Genomic DNA, 26,538 nt, shown 5'->3' on the forward strand with positions numbered 1-26,538 from the left:
GATGAATGAGAATGATGACGGGATGGATGGATAGATGGATGGATGGATAGATGGATAGAAATGTGATATTCTTATTTTTTCAAGTAGAAAGACTAATGAACAACAATCCAAAAAGGAGTTCTCTATGCAGAGGACTGATTTAGATACTCGAGTCGAATAGGAATAATAAGGATTGCAGGAGCTTTGAATATCCACAATATTGGAATAATTGAAACCTCATGAATATCCATATAAATTGAATTTTATGAGAAGAGATGCATTTTATATGCATTTGCGGATTTGACTACGGTTGTACGGTAAGGTAAAACTGTAAAATTGTAAAAGTGTAAAGGTTCAACGTTTGTGTACATCATGAGATACACGGACGGGGTATAGGAGAAAAAGAGCAACGTTTTGGTCAAACTAATCACTACCTGGCTTGCAAGTAAGACATCTGGTACTTTATCATTTAAGAATCATAACATTTGATCGCCCTGTTCTTATGTTTATTCACAGGTATTTATACACTTTTACAGCAAATTGTCTAGATCTAGATGATAGGTGGTAAGTAGTAAGTAGATAGATAGTAGGTGATAGATAATAGGTAGCGTAACTAGACACATCAAGGTCTTTCTTTGCATTACTACGTCCTTGATGTGGAATTGATATACCGGTGTGTGGAATACCATCCTTTGACCAGGTTAGATTGATTCTCTTGTGACTCCGGATCTTCAATTCATCTATCCTACCTAGATTGCGAATTCATGCAACGAATCGAGTCATCACCTGGGCATCTAGCGAACAACCGACCTATTCTTCCTTGATAACTTCAATATACGAAGACAGTGCCAGCAAACTTCACTCCAATATACGATGACGGTGCCAGCAGACTTCACTCCAATATAACCCCTCATCTCAGCACTCTCATCCAAGTAAGAGCCAACTAGCCATCAAAAGCAACTTCCCAAACCCCCATCCCCCCTTCTAGAAACCCATTTTTGAAGATCATGGGGAGCAGCAAAAAGTGCATGAAGAGTCAAACACAAACATCTCTAGGCATGTGTAAAGATCCTCTTCCCTGTTTGATATTCCTTTCCCGGTACGTCTATACCTAATCCATGAGGGATTCCCCTGTTATGTGTATGCATAGTGGTGTTGTACATACGTTTAAGGCTTGGTTGGGAGGCTTGTCTAGGTGATGGGTGACGGGACGGAGTACAACACTGCGGTGACTCTCTTGTCTCGTGAAAACGATATCTGTCGGATGGATGGGAGAAGTGATACTTGGAGATGTTGTGTATCACTCTCGCATTGCGGAAGTAAAGGTAGAGGGATGTATTGAAATGTAACAACTATATCATTTACATACACGTATATACGTATATGTATATGTAAATACACGTATACGTATATCCACGCATGTACATGTAAACAAAAACACCAGACAATAACAACCAACAAAACATCAAACAAATTGATAATAACATATCAATCGCAAATAACACAAAAGCATAAACCACAAAGCATAAATCAATCCATACCTTCGTATATCCCATCCCATCCATCCAATCACAAATCCCCAACCCACCCGACCGCAAATCCCATAGCGTTACCGAAAGGGTCCTCATACTCCCTCACTAACGACTGCCGAAAGGCTACACTACACCATAAACGAAATATCCATATCCAAGTAAGGCTGAGAGATTGATGTTAATTACAAATCCATTTGTATATTTCTTTTCATCATCAGAGTTACTCGTACAAGTACCCGGACGTCCATGAAAGAATAGGAGTTTGATATCAGACACTCACTCAGTGCACATTCATTGATCCATTCATCATCCATTCATTCATCCATTTATTCTTTATTCCATACCTCAAACTACCATGGTCCTTCTAGGACTCGGTCTCCTGATCGCCTCAGTTTCTTTCTTATATTACAAACATGCGCCTGCGGGATGGTGGACGTTTCTCGAGAGATTAAATTTGCGAGCGGGGGGTAGTATTCAGGATGGCGATCGCAATCGAGATAGAGATGCAGATGGGAAAGGGGAAGAAGGGAAAGAAGGGAAAGATGGAAAAAAAGAAGATTCGACACCGAGAATTATAGGAGTAGAGGGACAGGAAAAAGAAAAGGAAGACAAAGTAGAGAGATCCTCAACATCATCACCACCATCAAACACCACAACCAATGCGCCCACCCAAAAATCCACAACCGCAAACAATGCGCCAACCTTCCAAATCTCCGCCCCTTCTCAAACCCCCTCAATGCAACCACCCTCTCCTCCGCCGAGCAAAGCAGCTCTCGACCGCGCCGCCATGCCCCCACCCCCTCCTCTCTTCAAAAAATCCACTCCAACCCCGAAACCCAAAACCAAAACCCCCTCATCACCAACTACTCCCCGCGCGCACGCTTCTCAGCCTCCTCAACAAACCCCTAATATCCCCATCTTTTCCCTCAATGCTACCAATTCTCCATCCACATTTCCAGATCTAGAATCCGAACCAGAATCCGAACCAGAAATCCCCTCTTTCCCCGCTGCCAACTCCGCACAACGCGCGTCGAATACCGGATCTCGAGTTCCTCCACGACTAAATCCCCTTCCCGCTTTCAAATCCACATCCACGTCCACACCTGCATCTCTCAGCACCCCCACCCGGGGCCCCCTCCCACTCCCCAACCGCTCACCCCTCCCCAACCGCAATCCCTCCTCACTCGCGGCCCCCTCCCTCGCCCCCCCACCAACCCACACCTCCATCCCCTCCAAACCGCGCAAAAAGGTTCTCCTCACCCCCAACCACTCCCCCCTCGACTGGGCCCGTCTCACCTCCTCCCCCAATTCCAATCTGCGCAATCTCCCCCCTTCCACTCCTCTCCTGCGCGTTCCTCCCTCCCTCCTCAAACAATTCACAGGCAGAAAAGGAAAAGATGCGTGGACGGTGCTCGGAGGGAAGGTGTATAATATTACGCCCTATCTCCCTTATCACCCAGGAGGCGAACCAGAATTACTGAAGTGTGCGGGAAGAGATGGGACGAGATTGTTTGGGGAGGTGCATCCGTGGGTGAATTGGGAGGGGATGTTGGAGGCGTGTTTGGTGGGGATTAGTGTTGGGGAGGAGGAGTTTGAGGGGGTGGGCGGGTTGGAGGATATGGATTAGTGAGGAAGTGAGAAAGAGGAAGAGGAAAATTTGTATGTGAGGGAGGAGAGGGGTTGTGATGTGTACATATGGGCTGGTGAGAGTATAGTAGATTAGATGGATAGAGTAGATTTGCTGGGATTATTACATAAATGAGCATAGCTGTATAGATAGGTGCTTCATGAATAGCAATGTATTATATAGACAAACAAACATGCAGAGATGAATATAGGCTCTCGAAGATAAATTAGAAGACAGAGACTTAAATCGAGCGCTGTAGAATCTACCAATCCAGATTAATTAGATCAAATGAGATCAGATCAGTAAGCAAATAGCCCTGCCATTTTCACGTCCATCCCCTCCTACCTAAAAACAAACCTATCCTCATCCTCCTCCTCCACCACCCTCCTTCCACTTCCACTCCTCACCCCCGTCCTCACCCTCTTAACCGACGCCGTCTTTCCCAACGAATTCGTCGCAGCCCTCTTATTCCCACTTGCCCCAAGACCAATACTACCGTCCCTTTCCCTTCCCGTCCCACTCAACCCACTACTCCTCAAACTCTCCTTCTGCGTCGTCGAAGCTCGCGAACTTCGTCCTGTGGATGCAGGGGTTAGGGAACGGAATACACCTGGATCGTCTTCATTTCCACCTCTATGTTCATTTTCATCCTCCGATTCCGGTACAATCTCCACTTCTGCGCTCAACGCACGCGCATCCATTGGATTTTCCGGTAATTCCTCATCTTCGTTTTCCGAGTTAATTTCTCGGAGTTGTGGTTTTGTTTTCGGTTTCGGTTTTGCTTTGGAGCGGGATGAGGAGATTGGGGTTTGTGTTTCTTGGGTTTCTGTATCTGCTTGTGTTTCTTTTGCTTTGCCTTTGCCTTTGCCTTTGTTTCTTCGAAGTTGGGTATCGTTGTCGTTTCCATCTAGACCCCAGTACTCATCACCGTTTTCATTGTCCCTCTTCTTGACTTCCTCGAGAGGCACGATGACCCTAGCGTGAGCTCTTACTGGTCCATCTTCTGCGCCTCTCCTTCTAAATTTCTTGAAGTTCTTCCGTCCATTCCATTTATCATCCCATCTGTCACCTTCATCCATATGCCTTGTTGTTTTAGGTGCCGGTCTAGATCGCTTAACTTCCATATCCTCCACTATCGTTAGCTTACGCATCTCTTCGATATCAATTGTTGAGACAGCTTGTTTCAGAGAATTTTCTTCGGCTTGTGCAGCTGCTTCAGCGCGTTCTCGTTGCTGGGCTACCAAAGCTTCGATATCGACTTCTTTCTTTTCTTTCTTTTTCGCCGATTCGGGAGCTACAACTTCTTTTTTGATAACAGGAGGTGGAGGAGTTGGTTCGCCTCTTTCTCGACGTTGTCGTTTGAAGGACGCGGTAGTGGGTGCGAAACTATCCATGTATGACTTTTCTTCGGCAATGGGGGGTGCAGACCTTTTTCTTGTTGATCGCCGTGTCGGTTGAGATGATTCTTCAGGTTCCACAGACTGGGACATTGCGCGGTAAGTTTGGACTTCGCGGTTCGGATCTTGAGAAACAAAGAGTCCTTGGGATTCTTCGGGCAGATCTTGTTCTACTACCATGGCCTCTGGTATAGAAGCTAGAGAGATCGGTGCTGGCGGAGGATCATCGTCGTCGTCATCATCAAAACCACTGAAACGACTTGTCACAGCTCGCCTTGATCTACCTCTTCGAAATTGAGTTTCTTGCGAGATAGCATCCTTAGGAGCAGAAGCTGTGGAGGAAGCACCAGCTGAATTAGGCTTGGGGGTCGCAACTGAATTATCCTTGGGAGGTAGAATAGGATGAGAGTCAGCAGACGCCTCTGTTGATTTACCAGCGTTTGGATACGTAGCTTATAATTGTCAGTCAATCCATTCACCGTTGAATTCAAAAGAAAGCTTACCTGGTGTTGAAGTTGGAGCCACGACTCCAGACATCTCTACTTCAAGAGCTCTTCTCAATAATCTTGCATCTGTCTTGAGTATTGCATCCAAGAATTCACTTTGTAATATGAGTCGTTGATCCAAAGCCAAAGCAACTTGACTAGCAAAGTCTTTGAACCATTCGACGCCTTCTCCTTTTGTGGGATAGAAGCCCACAACCACAACACCCTTTCCCTCGCTTCCATCCTCAAACTCACCGACTCCTTTCTCTCCTGCCACATTCTTTACATATCTTACAAAGTCATTCACCGGAGTTTGCGCAGGTGTGACTTCACGATATAAGGCTTTACCACGTCCATCCGTGATGGGTGCTAGAAGTGTCTCAAATTGAGCTTTATCGTAGAAAACAAAGGTATAACCATCAAACATAGTTTGCCTCGAGAGATCGGGAGCATAAGATGTTGCAGGTTCATCTGTAGGTTCCGTGCCGCGCTCAGGGAGATATTGAACAGCATCTGGGAAATTATTTTTGAAATCTTTCTCCAGGCTACAAGTGCCATCTGATTCTGGCGTAGTAGCATCAACAATTGCTTTGATGAATGGATCATTATCCACTATGTACTTTCCATTAATCAAAGCTCGAAGTCCTTTGGCCGTATTCCGTTTCTTGACAACAACATGAGAAGTTATATCACGTTCATATTCGGTAAGAACTTTTACGTCGAGTGGGCCAAATGCTGCATAAAGCGCTTTGAGAGGATTGGCCTTTAATTCCTTTGGAGAGAATGAAAACGATAAAGCAATTGGACACCAGGTAATTCTACATAATTCAGCATCACTCACACATGTCAAAATGATCAAGGATAGCTCTTACCGGAATAAATGCTTAGATCTCCCTATCATTATTTCATTAACTTCACTCCTGAGCTCATAGTCCTCAATGCCCTTAATTTGCTCTCCATTCACCGTGGTACCGGCTTTAGTCTTTTGGTCGTTCAAAATGACTTTTGACCGGCTTTTGGGGTTTCCCTTCATAAGGTTATCAGTAGAGATTCCAGATCAGACTTTGCTGGTACTTACACAATCATCTGGACCAGCAACTTTAACCTCTATCGTTAAATGCTGTCTCGAAACTGACTTGTCGGCGATTGCGAAGTGACCATCTTTGCTGTCATCAGCTGAGTTAGAAGCCAAAGAACTCGGGCAAACAAACCTTCCGAAACCGTCCTACCGAAAAGATATTTCTTCCCGGGAACGAGCCACCGTGTTTTACCTGCAGGATCTCAGTATGATTTTTGGTAGAACCGTGTACCAATATAAATATTCACCGTCGAAGAAGTCTCCATCATTCTCTATGGTCCACATAGTAAATAGAGTGGGATTGATCGTTGTAAATTGAGGACACTTTCTTGTTGACCCATAACATGTACAGAGCTATTCAGGAGGAATACTGATGATGATGATGATTTATCTTTGATGGTAATAGTGGTGGATGGTAGCTATACCAGCGTGATGTTGGGAAATTTATTGATGAATCGATTTATAGGCAGCACAGAGTCAAAGAGATGAGACGGAAGCTTGACACGCGAATCGTTACCTCGCAAAACGCCTGGTCACATGTAGATTACGATAAGGAACAGCACAAAAAGACAATGTGATTAGGTAAGCATGATATACCCATTCCATCACTGTACCTCACCGGGAGTACAATATCAAACAAGATACTTCACCAAAAGCAATCGATTTCAGTATTCAGTATTCTCGTTTTAAACTCCAGCTACTCACCAAAGCTCTTGTTACTACTTTGTGAAACTTCAACACGTTCATCAATAATTGCAGCACATGAACTTTACGTCTCTCCACCTTTACCTCCCCCTATACTTCGTTTCGGATAGGTTGGAAGTCATAATCTATGTATAGAATACTAGGTTGTTCGAGCGAGATCAATATCCATTGATAGAGAAACTGTTTTCAGTGACATTAATGCTCAATAATAGCAAGAATTAACGTAAGATGATTTGCAAATACCCTTTTTCTGCTACATTTCTACGGCACCGAAAGACATTTCTGTACACATGAACTGAGAAGAAAACAACTTAAACACATCTCCTCTCCCCGCCCATTTCAGCTTCGTTTACATATCCAACTGACCCAAACCATATCCACCTTATAGGACTGGTCCGGTATTATCGCTCGCCTGAATCAACACCACCATTACTTTGAATACTTGACAGTCGATGGAGTAATTTCGCTAAATGTACTAAGAGTTCTAGATAGAAGATGACGAGGTGTGATGACCATTTAATTGCCATTTCTGAGTCTTCATCGCTGTCTTGAAGATACACAGATCGAGCAAAAATCCATCTCTCCCTTTGACTACATCCAGGCCACATCCAGCTCCACATATAAAAACACAAATTGCCCGTGGATTGATCTTCTGAACTAAGCCGCCACAAGTCCGCGAGCCGCTCTCTAGCCAAGTAATTGAACAGTACCTTGAGGCATGATACATCAACAGTGTCACCCATGGAGTTATTTGTCCAATATGCTATCATATTGGCTAGTCGTATATCCGAATAGTCCCTTATAGCATGTTGGATATTGAACAGGTCAAATAGGATCGATTGGAGCTCGAGGCGTTCTGCTGGTAAATGTGGGGGCGGTCGTTGTGAGTTCGCTTGTGACCAGGCACAGCTTCATACGAGTCTAGCTCCCATGGACTGGACATCTTTACATCGAACAAGTATTGGATACCAACAAAGTGATGGAAGCGAATCAGCTTTTCCAGTCATTATATTGTTTGTCCTTCGAATTTATCCACTTGATTGAAGGTCGGAACATCAAATATAAATAACTACAGGTGTTGTAAACACAAAACCAGGGCCGAAAGACTATGCACTGGTTTTTCAAGTCATTGATGAAGTCTCTCCGCATATTGTTGAGAGGTATAGAGTCTCGCAATAGATTAATATGTTACGAGAAGTATCGGTGGCGAGTCATTGTACATCTCGAATTCCCATACAGGTTTTCATAATCAAAGCTTGCTACAAGATCTCACTCTGCTTGAATGATATATATCAAAAGGATATAATTGTCTTCATAGTGAGGAGGGTAGATCATTCCCCAAGATATGGAACTGAAAAATAACAAATCATTAGAACGAAGTAACGAAAGAAAGTTTCCATCAGAACCTGAGACAAGACTAAATTACAGTTCGTTTTTCACCGTGTATCTTGAATCAACATCATAAAATAGTGATGAGATACCGATGATCGGGAGGCTCGACATTTGACAGAATTTCAGAACATGCTGTCTCAGCCGTCGCCAGACCTTGTTCCTCTAGAGCTTGTAGAAATGGCTCGCGGAACTCAAGCTCCTTCCAATCTGCAGAATACTTGCGAAAGCAAAAAGATCCAATCCTTATGTATGCTGCCATTACGGAATTTGTATTTCGAAGAACAATACCGAAAACGTACAATTGGTGGATGATTTCTCCTTTACTGCCGAACATGAAAGAGCCTCCTTTGCCTCCAATTACTGGTACCAAATATATTGGTCGAGCATAGTTTTGGTCAACATCATCTAGACAATCTAAACAGCATGGAAACGTCTTCTTTTGGCCGCGAACATCTAACAAAATTGCAGTGGCATCTTCATATCCTGCCTCATCGAAAGTCTCTGTGTGAACAATATGGCCAACTGCCATAGTAGAGCAAGCAAGCCGGATAAATCCATCAATAACCTGTCCGAAAGGATTGTGACCGTAAGGAGTCGTACCGGCATCCACAACATGCGCATATCTAATATTGAGGCTACCATGGTATGATTCAGGCCATGCTACTTGCCCATCAATGGAAGTCCAAGACCAAGAAGGAGCTCGCCAGAGCGGTCGCTCCGAGGCGTTATTTTCTGTCAGACCCCAGCAAAGCTGCTCTTCGATCTTTTCTCTCCACATGCCGGCCAAATACTGATCGTCATGCTCATCGAATTCCGATTTTGCAATGCCAGAAAGTGCTGGTAATTTGTCTTTCCCATATGTCAGATTAGCTGCCGAATATAGTTTCACAATTTGATGCCACTTCCACTCAAGCATCCCTGTTCGGCAGACAAGTGGTTTAACAAATTTATCTCGAAATCCATCGGGGAAGAACTCTGAAGCAATTAGAGACCTGCATTCCCAAAACGCGCCACGATCACCGAAGTGAACGGTCCGTAGTGGCAAGATTTTCTCTTGTAACGCCCATGCTCTTGTTCCAAGATGGGCTTCTAAGGTAGAATAATTGTATTCCTCATGGCATAGGAAGTCTTGCACTCTTTGCCGTCCACCATCATTGATTCGTACTCGAAGGCCGCCACTGAAGTTTGGTGCTTCAAGAAAACAACCTTCGGTACTATCGCGGGCTGATGAAGCAGCAATTGTGATAGAAGAACCTCCATAGACTGAGCTCATTAGCGCAGACTCCTCTTGCCAATCATGGTCATCATTCTGTATAATGCACAGAGAGTCAATCCACAAGTAATCAATGCCCAGTTTCTGTGTAATCTTGATTGCGTCCTTGAAAGTCTTTGGAAGAACCTTCATTGATATTTCCCTCGTTAACTGGCCGATATTTTCGGAAGTAAGCACGATAGCCCTATGGGAACCCCAGCTATGAGATAGAGCTGCATATCGCAATCTCTCTTGATAGTCGGCCGTGAAGACAAGTCGTGGCGATTCCTCAGCGACACATATAAGTCGCGTGGGCAAATTTTCATGGCTATTGCTTTTGCAGGCTTCATGCTTTTCAATGCAATGCGATAGCCAATCATTCGCTGTGCTGAATACATCTGACGACTTTTCATGACAATCAACTTTTTTCGATTAGTAGCTTAAGCAACGACATTTAGCGATATTACAAACCTGATAATGGGAGGAAATGGGACACAAATCTCAGCCTAGGCGCTGTTCCGGCGTTGTTACTAGTGCAGATTTTGCCCGGTAGATTTAACCACAGCAGTTGTGTTGGGTTTGCACCCCAGTTCTGAATGGATAAAAATGAGATTGAACTTTCGCCCAAAAGTAACAATCGATTCTCAATTTTACGAAAGAGTTCAATGAGTTTCCTGTCTTTGAGGCGTTGGATCAAAAACGCGCAAAATTTGCATCCAACCCGTGTTGATGCTTCCAATTCGAATGAGTTACATGGCCTCACAGCAGTGTGCTCCCAGCCACCTTCCGAACCAGGCTTTGAATCGTGTTCTCTAGTTGAAGAATTGCCCAATGTCGGCCAATTATCAAAAAGTTCTTGACATTTGATGCAGAATCTTCCGAGAATGGGAGTGGCTGCCAAATTCGAAATGCGCTGTTCGAATGAATCCTCGTCTAGCTCATCAGAGTCTACAGCCTCAAATATATGATGATCTGAACCAAGTTTGTTGGCGTCTATTGACATATATTCTTCAAACCATTCTCTCAAGCCCTCATTTTGAGCGTTGAACTTTTCAGGGCTGGAGTCTCCATCATCAGAGATTTGGATGTTGCTGGCCATTTTTGCTTGCTTGCTAAGACACATGAACCATTAAACGTGACCAGGAGGAAATCTTATCGCTTTGCTGGTATAGGATAGGAACAGAGGAGCAATTCAAATGAAGCAAAAGGTCAAAATATTCTCAACTCCAATATCTCATCCACAGAAGCAAAGGTAATTTCGCCGTGATCTCAATGCATTACCCCTATTCCACAGAATAAACCATCATCAAAGATCGCAAAAAACCATGTATTGGCATCTCAAAGTAATAAATATTGTTGTAGAATAAGTTGTGAAATATAAAACGTTGCTGAAGATTGTCTGTAATTATGGCGTGACGTTCGACGTGAGCATGAGGTGAGAAATTAGTTTCGCGGCACGGACCGTGTAACATTGTGTTCCCCTCCTCGAGCTGTCCTGCCCCTTCCGTTGCCAATAAATCAGTGCCTTGGAGGCTATTGGGTGGGATTTGTAAGATTATTATCCGGTGTAACCAGATAATGAAGAGCACACCACTGTAATATTCCATGTACATAAGAATTCACATGGGTGACTAGGTATTGTTTCAAACTTCATGTATTCATTTTCTCTTGAATTTACAACTTTTGGCGATCTATTTATACTCAGGAACAGAAAAAATTACATTAAACACACCAACCAAAGCCATGATCATAAGATACAAACTCCGCCGCTGCAGTAGACCAAGACCAAATCATCATTCAACGTTGAGAAAACCATGAGAATCATTAGAGCGTTTCGCCAACCTACCCACTTCGTCGCATCCAACCCAAGAATCTCAATTTCCTAGAATCCGACTCAGCAGACTCGCTCCTTTGTGTCTGCGGTCCCGTGCTCGTGAAACTTCTCTGAGGAGCTGGTGCAGAGATCATAGGTAAACCTGACCAGGTCGTCGGATGTACTAATGAAACTGGCCTATGAACTTTTGCTGGAGATCTAATGACACTTTCGGTTGATGTAGAGGCAGATCGAAGAGCTCGGATACTCAAGAGATATTTGGGGTCTCGTTCATTCATACTATTCAAAGTATTGGGAGAGGTGGCCGTTGCTGGTCTTGCGGGCGGTGAAGGTGTGCGCAGTAGACTTCGGTCGATTGGTGTTTCGAGAACCAACTCCTGTGTATTATTATTGAAAGGTTGTGGAGAAGGATGAGGCGAACTAGAATTAGTGCAATCATTCAAGGCCTCTGGTCGAGAGTTCCTCGCTGAGTTTTGAACAAGACAATTGTCGTCAGACTTTGTTAAAGTTTCTGCTTTAGTAATTTTGATGGGAGAAGGCGGGGATTGGGGCTCGCTGTAGCCTTCATCGCTTCCCAACGTAGACTTTTCTATGTGAGCCCGGACACGATTCAAGTGGAGATCACTTGATGCTTTTATTGTTCCTGGTCTAATTTCCGCAGTGGAGATATGGGAGTTAATGCGAGTTGTGTTCACAGGACTCTCTGGAATATCAGGCATTTGTCTTTCACTAAATTGCGATCTTTTTTTGCTTGAGAAATTTGGAGCTTTAGGCAATGATTTGTCTTTCTCGTGGTATATTGATCGGTGACTCTCTTCTCCAGTAGGAAGGACTTCTCTTTGATTTGTCTTTTGACTGTCACAAGCATTGTCTAATCCTTGTTGGACTAGGTTAATCACAGCAGTATTCGATGTTTGTTCTTCTTGACTATTAAAATCAGCTTCAGGATCTTCTTTTATCTGACGATAGAAGTGACCAGGACTAAAATCTCTGGAATTTCGTGGGTTCAGCTTTTTTGTATGTCGTTTCGAGTTGTTACGATCCTCCGCCTCCATGACTTGGTAGGTCAACGCGGACTTCTCGGTCAAATCTAGTAAATATTTCACTGGGCTATGAGATGGATCAGCCGAAGCGATTGGTGGTGAAAGTTCCTGATACAGTTTGACATGGTCACCAACTGTCGTAACAGATAGCGGAGTATCTGGTCTCACTGGAAGATCATCGTTATATCCAGGGCGTTCAAGAGAGTAGACTGACGCCTCGTACAACCATGGACTATAGAGACTTTCCTGATAATCGGGAAATTGTGGCGACATCGGAGCAATAGAAGCACTATATAGATCTGGTGTCTGCTTTATGCCTGAATATTGTTGCGGAAGTGGGGGCCAAGCAGATCGATCAGGGACAATAAACTGGCGCGAGGTTTCTCCATGTCCGAACATAGCTTTGAGTAAAGTTCTGGTGTAATCTAAAGGAAACCCGGCGATTCTGACAGATCTAACAGTGCCACGAAGGTTTATGATTGCATCGCAGAACTGCATAGCTTCCTTCGGAAAGTATTCTGGTACAACAATTAGTAGGGAACGGAAAGACTTTTGAAACATGAAGGAAAGGGTAAACTTACCAAACAATTCATCTGCCTTCCAATCGGGATCATTTTCATCAACTGGACGATAACCGTTGAAACGTCTACACAATAGAGTAAGCTCAGCCATTCTACCACGTCGCTGTATCAAACCCCTAACAATATCAAGTAGAAGACTTTCCATTTTTTCCATGTTGTACTCAAATCGCCTAGCAAACTTCAGCGCATTGCCACCAAACCGAGTCAAATCGAGTTCAATTGTGAGGTGTTGAATTCTATTCAAAAAACTGGGCAACCAAATACTCGAGAGCGGAGTGAAAATCGAACTGCAAAATGGAGTCAAGGTAACATGAAAGTGATATTCGGTCCAAAAGTAGGTCAAAATATCATTTCTCATAAGGCTGAAAGATGCCAATGCACCAGAAACCATTTCAAGGACGCTCCACGGTGAAGTGAAGTAGTAATCATGATAGCAATTCCTCCAAGCAAATTCAGGGGATAGAGATACTGTAGTATCTGTGCTACTAGGCAAGCAGTAGGAATAGATCTTGCGGCGAACTCTTGTAGGCATATCAAAAAATGGAGAAAAATTGTCGTTCTGTCGGGGTGGAAGGCAATTCTCGAAACTCTCATTGGAATTCATAGGCACGCCATCGTTAGCGCAAAGGTCCCAATTCCTGTCGAAGGGAGGATCCCAAGGAAGGGTAGTTTCTTTGGTAGTTGTCGGGATGTAATTTTGTTGAGATCTTGAGGTTTCTCTACTGGGCCCTAATGCTAAACGCTGAAGTCGTGTAGGTTGAGAAGGTTTCTTGCTTTTTGTAGACGAGTTGCGAGAGACAGATAGCCAACTCGAGCGATTAGACTTGCTTGAATTTGATGGAGGTTGAAGAGTCAATAACATATCGTTCTGTGGGGGGCTGACTTGGACACCTTCTGGGATTTGAAATGAAACTACTGACGTTCGCTTTGCACTTGGAGGCGGAAGGGGTTGCTCGGAACTCAGTTTTGTCTGATTGATTATCGGTGGAACCCACACTCCTGCAGAATATCTGCTAGATGTAGATGATGCTCGAGTTGGAAGCGAAACATCTTTCTCCGGTAATTTTGATTCTCTTGTAGACTGAGTGGAGGATCGAATATTAGGAGTTGTCGAGGCAGAATGAAGTTTGCCAGGAAGGCGCGATTCAACCGAAGATTTCGTTTGAGTTGGAAGGAACTGATTGTCTTCTTGTGAAGGAACATCCTTGAGTGATTGAACAGAATGTTTCTTATCGGTAAAGAAGGTAGTGGAAAGGGATCTCGTAAGTTTGCTAGTAGTGGATGCTGCACGAGTTGGGATTTCTTTCTTGGGCGAAAAGATTTCTTGCATAGATTGCACAGATATTCTGTTGCTGAAAGAAAAGGGCCTCGACGTGCGCACTTTGTTGACTTCTGATGATGAATTATTCGGAGGCAATTGGCCTTGCTGTGAAGACGATATTTCAGTGGATTTAGTGACAACATGACTGTTGGGAGATAAAGAGGTGGACTTTTTGAATCTGCTAGATTTCGATGAGATGCTAGCTGGCAGAGATTGGCCGTTGAGCGAGGACAAAGAATTGTGAGTTGACTCAACAGAGCATCCACTGTTCTGAGACGTTGTCGGAGAGTAAGACTTTCGAGAAAGGGGAGACAAAGATCGTTTAATTGACCCAACAATAGAACGTCGCAATGACACTGGTATTGTTAGCAGGATATTGATACAACATTGACTGAGTGCTAACATCTCTTATTGCCAGAGCTTATCTTCTCTGTATAGTCCATGGTTTTTGAAATTTAAAGAAACAAGTTGTTTAAGATGTAGTGGGATGCGCCGAAAGATTGTTTAAGATAAATGATTATTTTAATCACCATGAACTGAAATTTTGTTAGCGAGCAATATCAGCAAGGCTGTGCAAACCCTGTGAATAGGTGGTTAAGTGAGGGATGAAATTTGTTTTCACTTATCTTCAGTGAATTTCACATTTCATATTCAATAGCAGATTTGTTAATAACGACTCGTTCATGTTAACCCGCCTCCTGAAAAGTCGCTGCACAAACTTAGCCTACGATCCAATATCTCTAAATACAATAACATGGCAAGAGAAAAGTATATTCCAAAGTGCTTATAGTTTCTCAGTAGATGACGGAAACGGTGATCTGGACTTATTTATCAAAAAAAAACTCCACAGCTCTGAACAGAAACCTTCGTCCAAGAATATTCCATAACTCAAGTTATGAATCAGGAACAGTCATAATTTTGCGAAAATGGCTCCACACTGAGAGACTTATAACTGCTTCATCTCACTCGAGAACCCTACAGATAGGAAAGAATGCACCGTGGTCGTGAATTTGTAACCATGAAACTCTGAAATGTACCCGCTACCTTAGCTACTGCCAGTGTAAGATACACCGGGTGGTTAGCCAGTGTATCTACTCAAGACTTGTGAGTAGATGTTGCCATGAGGCAAGTATCATTCATCTGTTCTGTCAACAGTGACAGTTTCCATTGATCTTCGATCAAAGCCTGCGTAACTCAAACATTATCACATCCTGTGACCATGAGCCAATAGATCCAAGTATCATCCGGGAGCGTCATGTTGATATACTGGAACAAGTACTCTCAGTGCCAGAGAGAGACTTTCAACATCAGGTAACACATGCTTAGATATTGATATGGCAGGTTCTGTTGAGAATTCCTGAAGTCTGTCAATTGTGAAGTTTGTGATGTCACTTGAAGTTGTAAGAATGCGGTAAGGTTATCGGAATAACAGATATTCCGGACCCCGCCATCGTCATAATTGATTTTTGAAAACCATTTCTTTCCTTTCACACAAACGAACGGCATAGAATTTCATCGCACATAACAGGCATATTCTTGGGACTTTCACTATTTGATACATTCTAAACACAAAAATACTAGAACTGCACTTACAAATAGTCTACCGCAATCGCAAGCATGAGTGCGCCACCTGCTAAGTTCGATGCCGAAAAGGCAGACAATTTTGAAGATGTAAGTTATCCGCCATTGTATGCGCACAGAACGCTCTTATATGCACGTTAATGTCCACGGAACTGACAAATATGTAGATTGAGAAACAATTCGCAGTCAAAGGTTCGCATAGCACCAAGATCTTTTTCTAAACACCCCGCCATTAACACCGAAATTAGCTGTTCAACATATGTCCACATATTGGGCAATCCTCGAAAAAGTCCGCGGATCCTCTCTCAGGCTCACAAAAATCGACAACGAGATCTATGAACATTTGATGAAGGATTTCCCAGAACTTGATCCCGCAGCCACAATCAATGAGGATGAAATGAAGAGCAAGACAGGAAAAGAGAGATGGAGAAACTTCATGATGAAATATGAGAAGACTGTGGAAGATTATAATTTCGGAACGATGTTGAGAACGAGTCCAAAATCTGAATATGAGCAAGATGCAACCATTTTTGGTATGTTGAAGTTAAGGTGGTCATTCGGCACTGATGAAGCTAACGATGCCCTTGCATAGTCCCAAGAATGCAATTCTATGCTTACGAGATTGCAAGGTTAGTCCATTTTACCTATATGAAGCAACTAATTTCTAACAACCTAATAGAAACCGCAAAGGTTTGAATGATTGGATCTACGAAAAAGAGCACCCAGAGGCCGAGAAGAAGGCTGCTTAGGAGAATGAATCAAATAATAAATTCCGTTTTAAAACATTATACCCTCGATCACCCGAAAATCTATTTAGCATTATAGTCTATAGCCGTGGTGGAATTCAACACGTGAGAACTCGAAGTCGACTCTTTTTTATAGACCAACGCAGCACGTTATCACCCATTTGAGATCTAAGTTTTTTGTCTTTGGCCTATGTATAATTCAGGTAGCAGATCAATTTATATGGGCATTTGTGTCCAGTTCTTACAGGAATCTAACAGACGTTCGATTTGAGCAAAGAAAACCTGTAACTCTGCAACCCCCAGTTTTATTTTATAACCCGCGACTCTGTATCCTGCATCTCAACGGCCTGTATTTCAACACCCTGCATTTATACATCTTTTACTTGTATAACCTGCGATTTTGCAATTGCTTGACCCTTGGCTTCAAATAATCCAAAAGGTTGAGCCAAGTGGCCAAACCAATTCCAGCTTCAGTGGCAATATAAATACAGATGTAGACAAGCGAATTGGCAAGAAGCCCAATACAAGCAAGGGATCTACGGACGAAAAGTACCACGCAGCGCAGATTCAAGTGATACAGTCCAGAGATCATCGTAGGGAAAGTGGAATGATGGTGGGAAAACCATACGTCGATTTCAAAAGAAAGACGATACGGATGATGGAAAGGAAAATGGGGTGCAAGGCGTGTTAGCTTATGCAGCTAAAGATGGAACGGATCCCAAGAAACAAAGATAAAAACATGAGCTATTGAAATGAGAAATCATGGATAAAGAAACACACGACGCGGGCAGATAGAAAGAAGGGACTATGCTAAGCAATACTCTGCAGTTCAATAGTGTGGCAACGGTTTCACCTAGGGACGGTACGGAACTGGGTTCTCATAAGCAGACGGGGGAGAGGGCAAATGGCATGGTAGTGTACAAGGAAATTTGCGAATTGAATTATCGAGTCCAAGGCTGGTTCTTAAGATTATGGGTCCCGCGTTTTGTTTGTTAGATTGGGGTTGTCAGGATATTCCGAACTACACACTCGGTAGCATATGGAATGGAGTTTCGATTGCAGAATTTCATCAGTGAGATTGAGAAAGTGCTTGGTTTGTGAATTGTTTGTAACACAAAGGGACTTAGACTTGAAAGCCTTTGAAGTATTCTTGCTACTTGCTAATATCGTTATCCCATCCCTAGCAGTTGAACGACTGAGACGTTTCGTTGATCCTGTTACTCCCACTTCGCACCTCATCACTCAGCAACTCCCATTCATGCATCAGTCTCGATATTAAAATATGTCTCTCTATACTTAGGACATATCTCATTCCATGCATGCTGATGATAGTCACAGGGCTTGACTCTCACAGAATTCCTGGGATCCGTTTCTACCTTCCACGGAGACCCCGCTGGTTCCCAAATAGCCTTCATCGTATCAGATTGAAGTCCATCTGCCCATAAAAGAGCATCGTCAATGCGGGCATCCGACTCTCTGCATTTCGAACCATAAAAACATCCTAATGATTGCGAAAGATAACATCTGGCTAAGAATCGTCGTGCCGTTGAATGTGTCCGAGTCGAAGATTCGTGCTTAGTATTTTTGTACACATACATAATAGTTTCCATTGTTGGAAAAGTATTCGATTTGAAATAGAAAGAAACAATGCGATTCATCATCACATCTTGCAAAATGATAATCTCTTTCTTCTCGGCAAAGATGTAGAGGTCCCACAGAACTTCAATGTTTCTGATAGTTTCAGGAAGCCAGAATCTGCCCTGATATGCAAATTGTAATAGTCCTGTGAAAATTCTTGGATCGACGACAAGTTTGAAGGATTTAGAGTTTCCGATGGGACCGAGGATGCTGGTAAAGAGTCTGGGTTGGTAGCGAGTGAGTAGCTCGCGATGTACAATGAACTCTTTCTCTTCGCTGTAATGTACGGCGGCTATCTTTACCATGATATGGTTTGCACTGGAGATTAGATTGGTATATCTTGCATGCGGCGAAATGTCGTACTCACCGATTTTCGCCAGGTAATGGGGCAAAGCGAGGGTCTGCTTCTTGCCACTTGCAGGTGGCGAGAATTTGAGATATAGACGGCATTTTGTTTGCTGAATTCTTCTTGGAATATGAAAAAAGTTGTCTAGTCTCTAGTAGAATATTTGTGAAATATGTCATATGAAGAAGTGGCTGTCGTTGAAGAAAATTCTTGGGTTTCTAACTCTCGTGGTATGTAGGTGAACTTGTGGTAGTATGCGGATATTGCAAACTTATCTATGAAGATGTTATGTTAGGGAATGGAGTCGAAAGTTCACATATATAAAAAGTTCAGTATCTACGGTTGCAACTCTACACTTTTCAGTCCGGTGCAGTATGGTCAAATAAGGGCTTCCAGTCATCATGATCGAGTATCTTCACATTACGGTTCTGCCGTACTGGTGAAGCCCAACGTATGCATCTGGATGCGATTGTATGGTAGAAGTCGAGGCAATGTGTGAACCACTTCTTTCAATGATAGCAAGGGCTCAAAATATAGTAGACTATTTTGAATACGGTACGTTAAGTCAACTTGACTGCAGTATATATCTTTGTATTCTGTTCCATAACATCTAGTAACGTTCCAGTCGTGCAATATCGACAGTCTATACTGACCCTAAGCTTAAGTGCACCCCACTCTCCACAATGAAAGCTGGTATTTTCACAACTGTCTTGATGGAACTTTCACTGTCTTTCTTTAAATGTACCACTGACTATGTTGAACTCCGGTACAATGCGTAAGCTAGAACTAACTGTATCTCGAAAGGAAGATTGACGAAAATCTCAGTTTGTTATTGATGCTAGCAAAGCCTCTGGACCAGGCTTGATGGTGTCAATTACTCGCATTTTGAGAAGTTAACTGGTAGCAATACTTACACGAGCAAAGTCACTTCCCACAGAGACCCTCCAGAGATCGAAATGGTGATCATAGCTCCTTGTCAAATCGGGGTTCTTGAATGACTGTTCGTTTAACATTAGAAAAACATACCACATCACTTAGAATCACACTTCAAAGGGAATCGATGGATGGAAATTCAATGTACAAGTGTAGGAAGATCCAGTATGCAAAATCACGATCTACTTTACTCGATTTACTTGTCATTATCCCCATTGACAGCGGAATATATGGTTCTATCATTCTAGAGATATCTAGATTTGTATTCCAAAATTCAACAAGCCTATTTCATCCCCGTCCTCGTAACTTAAATTGTATGCAATGCAGCTACAGTCTGATATCAAGAAATAGCGGGATATCCAAAAAGTTAGTCCTTTTGGAGAGACGGCACGCTCGGAACTGACCGTGTGTAAAATACAAAAAAAAAAAGATCCTTACTCTTATTTGTCTGGAAGTCTCACTGACAATGGGCAGCTAATAGACACAGGACAGCTAACTCACAAGAGCGGTTTCTCAGAGGGGATAGACTTGGAGCTGATTATGAGATTTCGAACATGAAAACCTCCATTTAGACATCTAGGAACTGATTCCAACTAGCCAACACCTTATCTAAATCCTGAAAACTGTTTAGTATGATATTTCAATATTGGTACAGCTGTTCATAGATCTTGTGACGGCTCTCCTTGTAAATTTTATCAACGAATGGCTGAAAAGCGCAAGTAGTAGCTACTACCCCTTCCCGGCTGACCATCATAACCGCAAATGGAGTTTCTTCGGCCTTTCCATGATACCAGCTTCAAAGCACTCACTTGCGGTAGTAAATTTCCCCAACGTTTATAATCTTTGCTTATTTTCATCGTTGAAAAATGCTGGAAAGATTCAGTAAGCCTTACCTCGCCACAAACTCACCCTATCAGAATAACAACATGGGACAGTTCTTAGTACGGCCTAAGGATATCTCACATTAAACCACAAGAAAAATCACGAGGCAATATGGTTCTGAAAGCATCCTCCCAATTGAGAAATACTCGGAGAAATCATGACATAATGACGTAGAGACCGTATCATAAATCTATCAAGGGATGACGGCTCAGTAAGTAGGTAAGCATGATTCATTGGAGCTCAGCTTTTGCCAAGCATATCTCACAATTATTCCCAGAGAACCGTCTTGTTCACAGTTGCTTTGAAATCAGACCAGTCATCATTCAAAGGCCTGTAGATTCTGCCTCCCTTGCTTGATGATCTCGGGTGGTGAGTGGTCAGGTGTAAAACAATCCCAGCTTGTCCCTCAGCCCCTTTCTCGTGCATCCTAAAGCGATCATGAAGCGAAAAGAATGAGATTTAATCAATGACCTCCCTCAGAGTCAACATTTTTTCTAAAGAAATGATAGAAATAGCCCTGTAATTAACAAGGTACTTGTGTAAATTAGCCAGTAAGGCTGAGTGTAACGTTTAATGCCAGCATTAGTTACAGCAAACAATAAAAAACACACTGCGCGTATTGGGGGTCTCATCTATACGTTGTATCAAGTATCATAAATATAATTGAGGCTGTCCCTCAACGCGGCACGAAAGATAATTGAAAAATTTAAATGCTAATCATAGTGAGATTCAGGCAGCTGTGTAACCAATCCTATCAAGCTGGTTTCTAATCATTCAATGTGTGAGCTCCAATACAACCATTTAGGGACACATATTAGAGATTTACGATGATCAGCTAAGCCGTATGACAAGATTTTGCCGTGAAAAGGGCGTTCTCGGTAAGTTGTGCCGTATCTTCATGCCCCATGAATGTAAGCTTACCGTTTCAAAGAAAAGGAATATCGGTAAGGCTATTAGGATCACGACAATATTGAAAAAGATACGAAGTCACAAGTCAGCTCAACGGTAAGCTTATAGGAATCTATACCATCCCATCCCGTAATATCAGTGGCGGTGTATTGTGCCCCGAAAATTGGAAGAGTCACGCCCATGTTCTGAGGTATTGCTTTCAGCTTCTGCGCACGCCTCTTACGCGGTATGATTGTCAAAAGAAATGAAACTATATTGGAGTATTGAATTCAGAAGCCTAGCTATGCAATCTTGCAAACTATAAATTAAACGTTGTCCCACGAACCTCTGCAACTACTACTAAACTACTCAAAATTACTCCATCTTGTTTTTTTCCAAGCAACAAACTCAATCTCTCACATTTAAACCAGTCCTAAGTAAATCAAAACAATATGGCTCAAGTACGTAGAGCAAGTCTTTCATTGGAATAAGCCGGACTAACAAAATATTAGAGCAATGGCGTAACGTCAGAACCGGCCATCACAACGATGAACGGTGCTCCCGTTCTGAAGCCAGCATCTACTCAAAGAATTGGCAATCAACTTAGGGCCACTCTTCTCCTTCAAGATATCAATCTCTTGGAATTGATCCAACATATCACCCATGAGCGAATTCCAGAACGGTAAGCCCAAGACGACACTCTACATTGCAAGTCTTTATCATGACCTGAGCTAATCCGATCATCTCCAGTGTCGTCCATGCAAGAGGTACTAGCGCTCACGGATACTTTGAGGTCACAGACGACATCTCGGACGTCACATCTGCAGCTTTTCTGAACCGAGTTGGGAAGCAGACCGATTTATTTTGTCGGTTCTCTACCGTAGCCGGCCGGGCAGAGTCTGCCGAAACTGTTCGGGATACTCGTGGTTTCGCTTTCAAAATGTTTACTGAGGAAGGTAACTTAGATTGGCTGTTCCTCAGCACTGTGAGTCAATTCGGATGAGTGAGAATCACTTCAAAAGCTTATGGTTTATCTAGCCTGTCTTTCCAATTCGAGATGGAGCTAAATTTCCATCTTTCACTCATGCTACCAAAAAGAATCCACGAAGTGGTTTACCTGATCACAAGGCATTCTGGGAGTACGTTTTGATCTTTTGCTCTGCTTTTTTTAACAGACTTTTAACTTCTTATAGCTACTTCACTCACAACCAAGAGGGAATTCACTTCCTTATGTTTCTCTTCAGTGATCGTGCTACACCAGTTGATTTCCAACACGCCGACATCTTCAGTATCAACACCTACAAGTTCACCAAATCAGACGGTTCATTCACATATGTGAAGATCCATCTCAAGACCAGCCAAGGAGTGAAAAACTTTACGCAAGATGAGGCCAATCAAAAGGCTGGTGTAGACCCAGACTTCCAAACTCGCAGTCTTTATGAAGATATCGAAAATCAGAAGTATCCAACGTGGGATGTCTTTGCACAGATTATTGACCCTGTCAAAGCCGAGCATTATCACATCAATATCTTCGACGCAACCAAAACATTCCCATTTTCGGAATTTCCTCTTCGCAAATTCGGTAAAATTACATTAAACAGGAATGTGGATAACTTCTTTGCCGAACAAGAGCAAAGTGCTTTTAGTCCAACAAATCTTGTTCCTGGATGGGCTCTCACTCCAGATCCTAGTAAGTTCTTTCTTCTAGTCAATAGAAATTGTCTTCACTATTCTAACAAGTATACCAGTCATTCAAACTCGTGCTCTCGCCTACGCAGATACCCAAAGATATCGCCTTGGAGCCAACTTCGTCCAACTCCCTGTCAATGCTCCATACAACAAGCCCTTTACACCTCTCATTAGAGACGGAGCTGCTACTATCAACGGTAACTTCGGTGGTACTCAGAACTACTTCCCATCATCTTTCTACAATGTTGGAGTAGCCGCACAATATGCACAACCCGACGAAGAACAATTCCAAGGAACAGTTGTCAACTTCGAGAGCCAAGTCGTCGATGCAGACTACGTGCAGCCAAGAATCTTCTGGGAGAAGACATTGGCTAAAGAGCCGGGTCAGCAGGATAACCTTATCAGCAACGTTGCTGGCCACCTAAGCTCTGTTACTGGAGACAAGGGGCTTGAAGTTAGGCAAGCGGTCTATGGTATGAGATGCATTCACCTCTTAATTTAAGTCAATCACTAACTTTTCAACCAGCAATGTTTGGCAAAGTCAACTCAGATCTCGGCAAGCGTATTGAAACTTCAACAGAAGCTCTGATCAAACAAAACGAGACTGTAACAGTAACCAAAGATCTGAACAATATCAAGATCAGCAAGCAAAATGGAGTGAAAAATGGAATACTAAATGGTAACAGCCATAACAGTGGTATGTTCGCTCATAAGAATTGGAACTAGAAGACGTCGGTTGTCTTGTATTTGTAATGCATTGTTGGCAGTTGAAGCGAGTAAAGTCTGTTTTCTGAATAAAACGGTTTGTGTAGTGATAAGTGCGGGGATGCATTTTCCCCAATCGTATGAACGAGAAGAGATAGAAGAAATAGAAGAAGAAGAAGAAGCGGATAATTTTAATTTATTTTGGATGTATTTGGCACCTTGCATTTGAGTATCAAGAAAACTGGCAGCTCTCATTGGAAACTTCCAGACTAAATCACATAAAATGTCCGGACCTCGTCACCAGTCACAGACGCCCTGCACTTTCATTCCAAGCAGCTTAGAATCTCGAATCAATCAACGAGATAAGGAGTGGTTCTATACATCACAAAAACTCAGGATAAAAGGCTGCAGAAACTCATACGAAAGCTATTTCTTGCTACTTGAAATGAAAGTCGTCAGAAGGATATCAATCAACACGAATCTCTGATAATTTCGGGAGTTGAATATAGCTAGATTCAAACCCTCGACCTAAGAAACCAAATACTTCAGCTGACATTGCTTTTTAATATAATTATAGTATAGTGGGATGAGGATAATCAGATTGCGCATCGAACAGGGATGGGGAGGTTAAACCAAACAAGCTTGAGAGGCAGCATATCCTGTCCCTCATTTTGTGAATCCAGATTGATTGTAATCGGGGCATTGATTACCATTTCAAATATAGCATGCAAGACAGTACTTGGAATCGATTGGTGAGATACGAACAATTAGAGGAATAGGTTAAGTAACAATTTCTGAACGAAAAGGTCTAAGATTATTTACAAAGCTTCGATATAATATTCTATTGTTTGGTTAACCCACGACTGTGTGTGCTTTCCTTTGTCCCTGGTATATGCCTCCCAAAATTCCGAACGCCACGGGTATTATTCTAAAACAAAAGCTTTCTGTGCCAAGGGTGAGCAACACCCATATTATGATGAATACCATATGGGAACTGGCATCGATAATTCCGTTTGAGGATGGTTTGAATCTGAATTCTGAAAACCATAGGTCCCTGCTGGCGGGATGCGGTACAGTTCCGGTTCATTGGGCTGTTCTTGGTAGCCTCCTCCAAACAACGAATAATGTATATGTTGCTGACTGTCCCACTGCAGTGGAGGACCTTGCTCCGGAGACTCACTGTGTTCTACTTGAACATTGCTTTGTGGTTGCTGAGAACTTTCCGGGATTTGGCCACTCGCGATCACTTTCTCAAATAAAGCCGCCCGTTCATCTTGTAACTCCTTCCTTTTCACTTGCAGAAATTTCTTCTTTTCTTTAACCTCCTCACGAAAGTTAACCAGACGTTCATTGCTATTCTTTATCTCTTGAGATAATCGTGACCATGCTGCGGCCACCTGCCGCTTGGACTTTTCGATGTTCTCTTGAATTTTGAGGTCAGAGAAAGTTTTGTCGAAAATGACATCGGACATTAAGCTTCCTTGTGCAATGTTCATCGGACCCAAAGGTTGAACGGCTGGTTGCATTTGTCGTGCTTGAGAAACCAACACTTCTACTTGAGAAGAAAGATGATGAGCTTTTGCAAATGAAGATCGTTCCATCATATAATCGAATCCTCCATCGACTCCCCATGCATTAATATTTGATGACTGTAACGCATAATCCAGAGTCACGATGCACTGGTTCATGACGGTGGAAGCTTTCTGCAAGATCAACAAAACGTTGGATTCGGTACTTAGCAGTAATTGTCCCTCGTTAAACGAATTTTTGGCACGAGAAAGGATATGTTCCTTTGTATCTTCCGTTGGGAAATCATGTGATGGACCAGAAAATATAGAATTGTAAAGAGCATCCAATTCAGCCTGTGCTGCATTGTGTTCTTCTACCAAAGGTCTCAACGACGAAGCTTTGGATTTAGCATCTTGAAGTGTATCGTTGAGATGACTCAAATGACGCTTGGCTTCCAACTCCTTCTGAATTGCATTCAACCATTCTCGGTGTTCTTGTTCTCCCACCTCGATAAATTTGTCTTTTCTTCCACGTAATTTGTACGCCAGACGTTTTACAGTGGAACCTTGATATTCGTCGTAGTCTTGGTGTTCCTTTGCACTTGCTGCAACCAAAGTTTTTACTCGTTGCTCTTGCTGGGTGATGATACTCTCGATAGATGATTGGTATTGTGTGATTTGAATATATTCAGACGGTGCATGATCCGTTCGTGAAAGTATGGAAAGTAGATGCGCGTTTTGAGCAGCTGAGGCTAAAATATGTTGAGTTGCCATAGATAGACCTTTATTTTGCATGCTTTTTCAAACCAAAAGAAATTATTAGGAAGGAGATGGAAGCTTTTCAATGTGTAAAAGCGACAAGGAAATGGGGAGGATGACGCACAATTGTGTATCTTCAGATCCATTCGAGCGGTTCGTTGTATTATGTCAGGGTATGTCCACTCACCGACAGGATCACTTTTTTAGCTGCAGTCAGCACAGCCTCAGCTTGTCTGCGCCTTGTATTTATGAATCATTCAGCGAATCAAAATCAAAATCAAAATCAAGGTACAACAATAGTGGTGACAAGAACTTTAGACCAGACTTGTGGTTCTGAGAAGGCTTTCGTGAGTCCGAATCTTTTGAATGTGGCCATTTACTTGAATGGTGCCGTCAATGACATGATACAAGCCTCGATAAGTTAACCAGATGATTTTTCGAGCCAAAAATTTGGATGATTTCTGAGAGACAATCAACTCCTGAGCGTTTTGAGGAAGGGAACCGCGCGCATACCAGTTCGCATCTTGTTTTATTCCATGAAGCAATCTCATCCTACCCCAATCTAGTGGATGAGCGTCTCCTTGGGAGGCAAAAAGACCCTCGAACCTTAAGATTGATCCCAGTTGAGTAACATCAC

The 26,538-nt window shown here is 42.8% G+C and overlaps 8 protein-coding genes across 8 annotated transcripts; 3 read left to right on the forward strand and 5 right to left on the reverse strand.

Annotated features, from left to right (window-relative positions):
- Positions 1-1,866: 1,866 nt before the first annotated feature.
- Positions 1,867-3,138, forward strand: Bfra_007425 (putative heme steroid binding protein; the record flags this gene model as incomplete). Its single annotated transcript, XM_037337797.1, has 1 exon — positions 1,867-3,138. One exon carries the CDS (start codon positions 1,867-1,869, stop codon positions 3,136-3,138), a length of 1,272 nt encoding a protein of 423 aa, XP_037187177.1.
- A 341-nt stretch (positions 3,139-3,479) lies between these two features.
- Positions 3,480-6,383, reverse strand: Bfra_007426 (putative dna damage response protein; the record flags this gene model as incomplete). The annotated part of the gene is made up of 6 exons (XM_037337798.1): positions 3,480-4,987; positions 5,039-5,838; positions 5,893-6,047; positions 6,099-6,181; positions 6,232-6,291; positions 6,347-6,383. The coding sequence occupies 6 exons, from the start codon at positions 6,381-6,383 to the stop codon at positions 3,480-3,482; spliced, it is 2,643 nt and encodes an 880-aa protein (XP_037187178.1).
- Positions 6,384-8,262: 1,879 nt separating this feature from the next.
- On the reverse strand, positions 8,263-10,546 carry Bfra_007427 (putative heterokaryon incompatibility protein; the record flags this gene model as incomplete). Its single annotated transcript, XM_037337799.1, has 2 exons — positions 8,263-9,869; positions 9,919-10,546. 2 exons carry the CDS (start codon positions 10,544-10,546, stop codon positions 8,263-8,265), a joined length of 2,235 nt encoding a protein of 744 aa, XP_037187179.1.
- A 743-nt stretch (positions 10,547-11,289) lies between these two features.
- Positions 11,290-14,669, reverse strand: Bfra_007428 (putative alpha beta hydrolase fold protein; the record flags this gene model as incomplete). The annotated part of the gene is made up of 3 exons (XM_037337800.1): positions 11,290-12,842; positions 12,906-14,582; positions 14,630-14,669. The coding sequence occupies 3 exons, from the start codon at positions 14,667-14,669 to the stop codon at positions 11,290-11,292; spliced, it is 3,270 nt and encodes a 1,089-aa protein (XP_037187180.1).
- Positions 14,670-15,843: 1,174 nt separating this feature from the next.
- On the forward strand, positions 15,844-16,717 carry Bfra_007429 (putative duf757 domain-containing protein; the record flags this gene model as incomplete). The annotated part of the gene is made up of 4 exons (XM_037337801.1): positions 15,844-15,897; positions 16,010-16,340; positions 16,400-16,436; positions 16,487-16,717. The coding sequence occupies 4 exons, from the start codon at positions 15,844-15,846 to the stop codon at positions 16,554-16,556; spliced, it is 492 nt and encodes a 163-aa protein (XP_037187181.1). The 3' UTR covers positions 16,557-16,717.
- A 1,092-nt stretch (positions 16,718-17,809) lies between these two features.
- Positions 17,810-18,641, reverse strand: Bfra_007430 (uncharacterized protein; the record flags this gene model as incomplete). The annotated part of the gene is made up of 2 exons (XM_037337802.1): positions 17,810-18,509; positions 18,559-18,641. 2 exons carry the CDS (start codon positions 18,639-18,641, stop codon positions 17,810-17,812), a joined length of 783 nt encoding a protein of 260 aa, XP_037187182.1.
- Positions 18,642-21,692: 3,051 nt separating this feature from the next.
- On the forward strand, positions 21,693-23,655 carry Bfra_007431 (putative catalase isozyme p protein; the record flags this gene model as incomplete). The annotated part of the gene is made up of 7 exons (XM_037337803.1): positions 21,693-21,701; positions 21,753-21,922; positions 21,991-22,225; positions 22,279-22,379; positions 22,434-22,930; positions 22,989-23,402; positions 23,456-23,655. The coding sequence occupies 7 exons, from the start codon at positions 21,693-21,695 to the stop codon at positions 23,653-23,655; spliced, it is 1,626 nt and encodes a 541-aa protein (XP_037187183.1).
- Positions 23,656-24,605: 950 nt separating this feature from the next.
- Positions 24,606-25,916, reverse strand: Bfra_007432 (uncharacterized protein; the record flags this gene model as incomplete). The annotated part of the gene is made up of 1 exon (XM_037337804.1): positions 24,606-25,916. The coding sequence occupies one exon, from the start codon at positions 25,914-25,916 to the stop codon at positions 24,606-24,608; it is 1,311 nt and encodes a 436-aa protein (XP_037187184.1).
- Positions 25,917-26,538: the final 622 nt, after the last annotated feature.

Source organism: Botrytis fragariae (genome assembly GCF_013461495.1).
Source record: "Botrytis fragariae strain BVB16 chromosome Unknown tig00000795, whole genome shotgun sequence".
Classification (NCBI taxonomy): Eukaryota; Fungi; Ascomycota; class Leotiomycetes; order Helotiales; family Sclerotiniaceae; genus Botrytis; species Botrytis fragariae.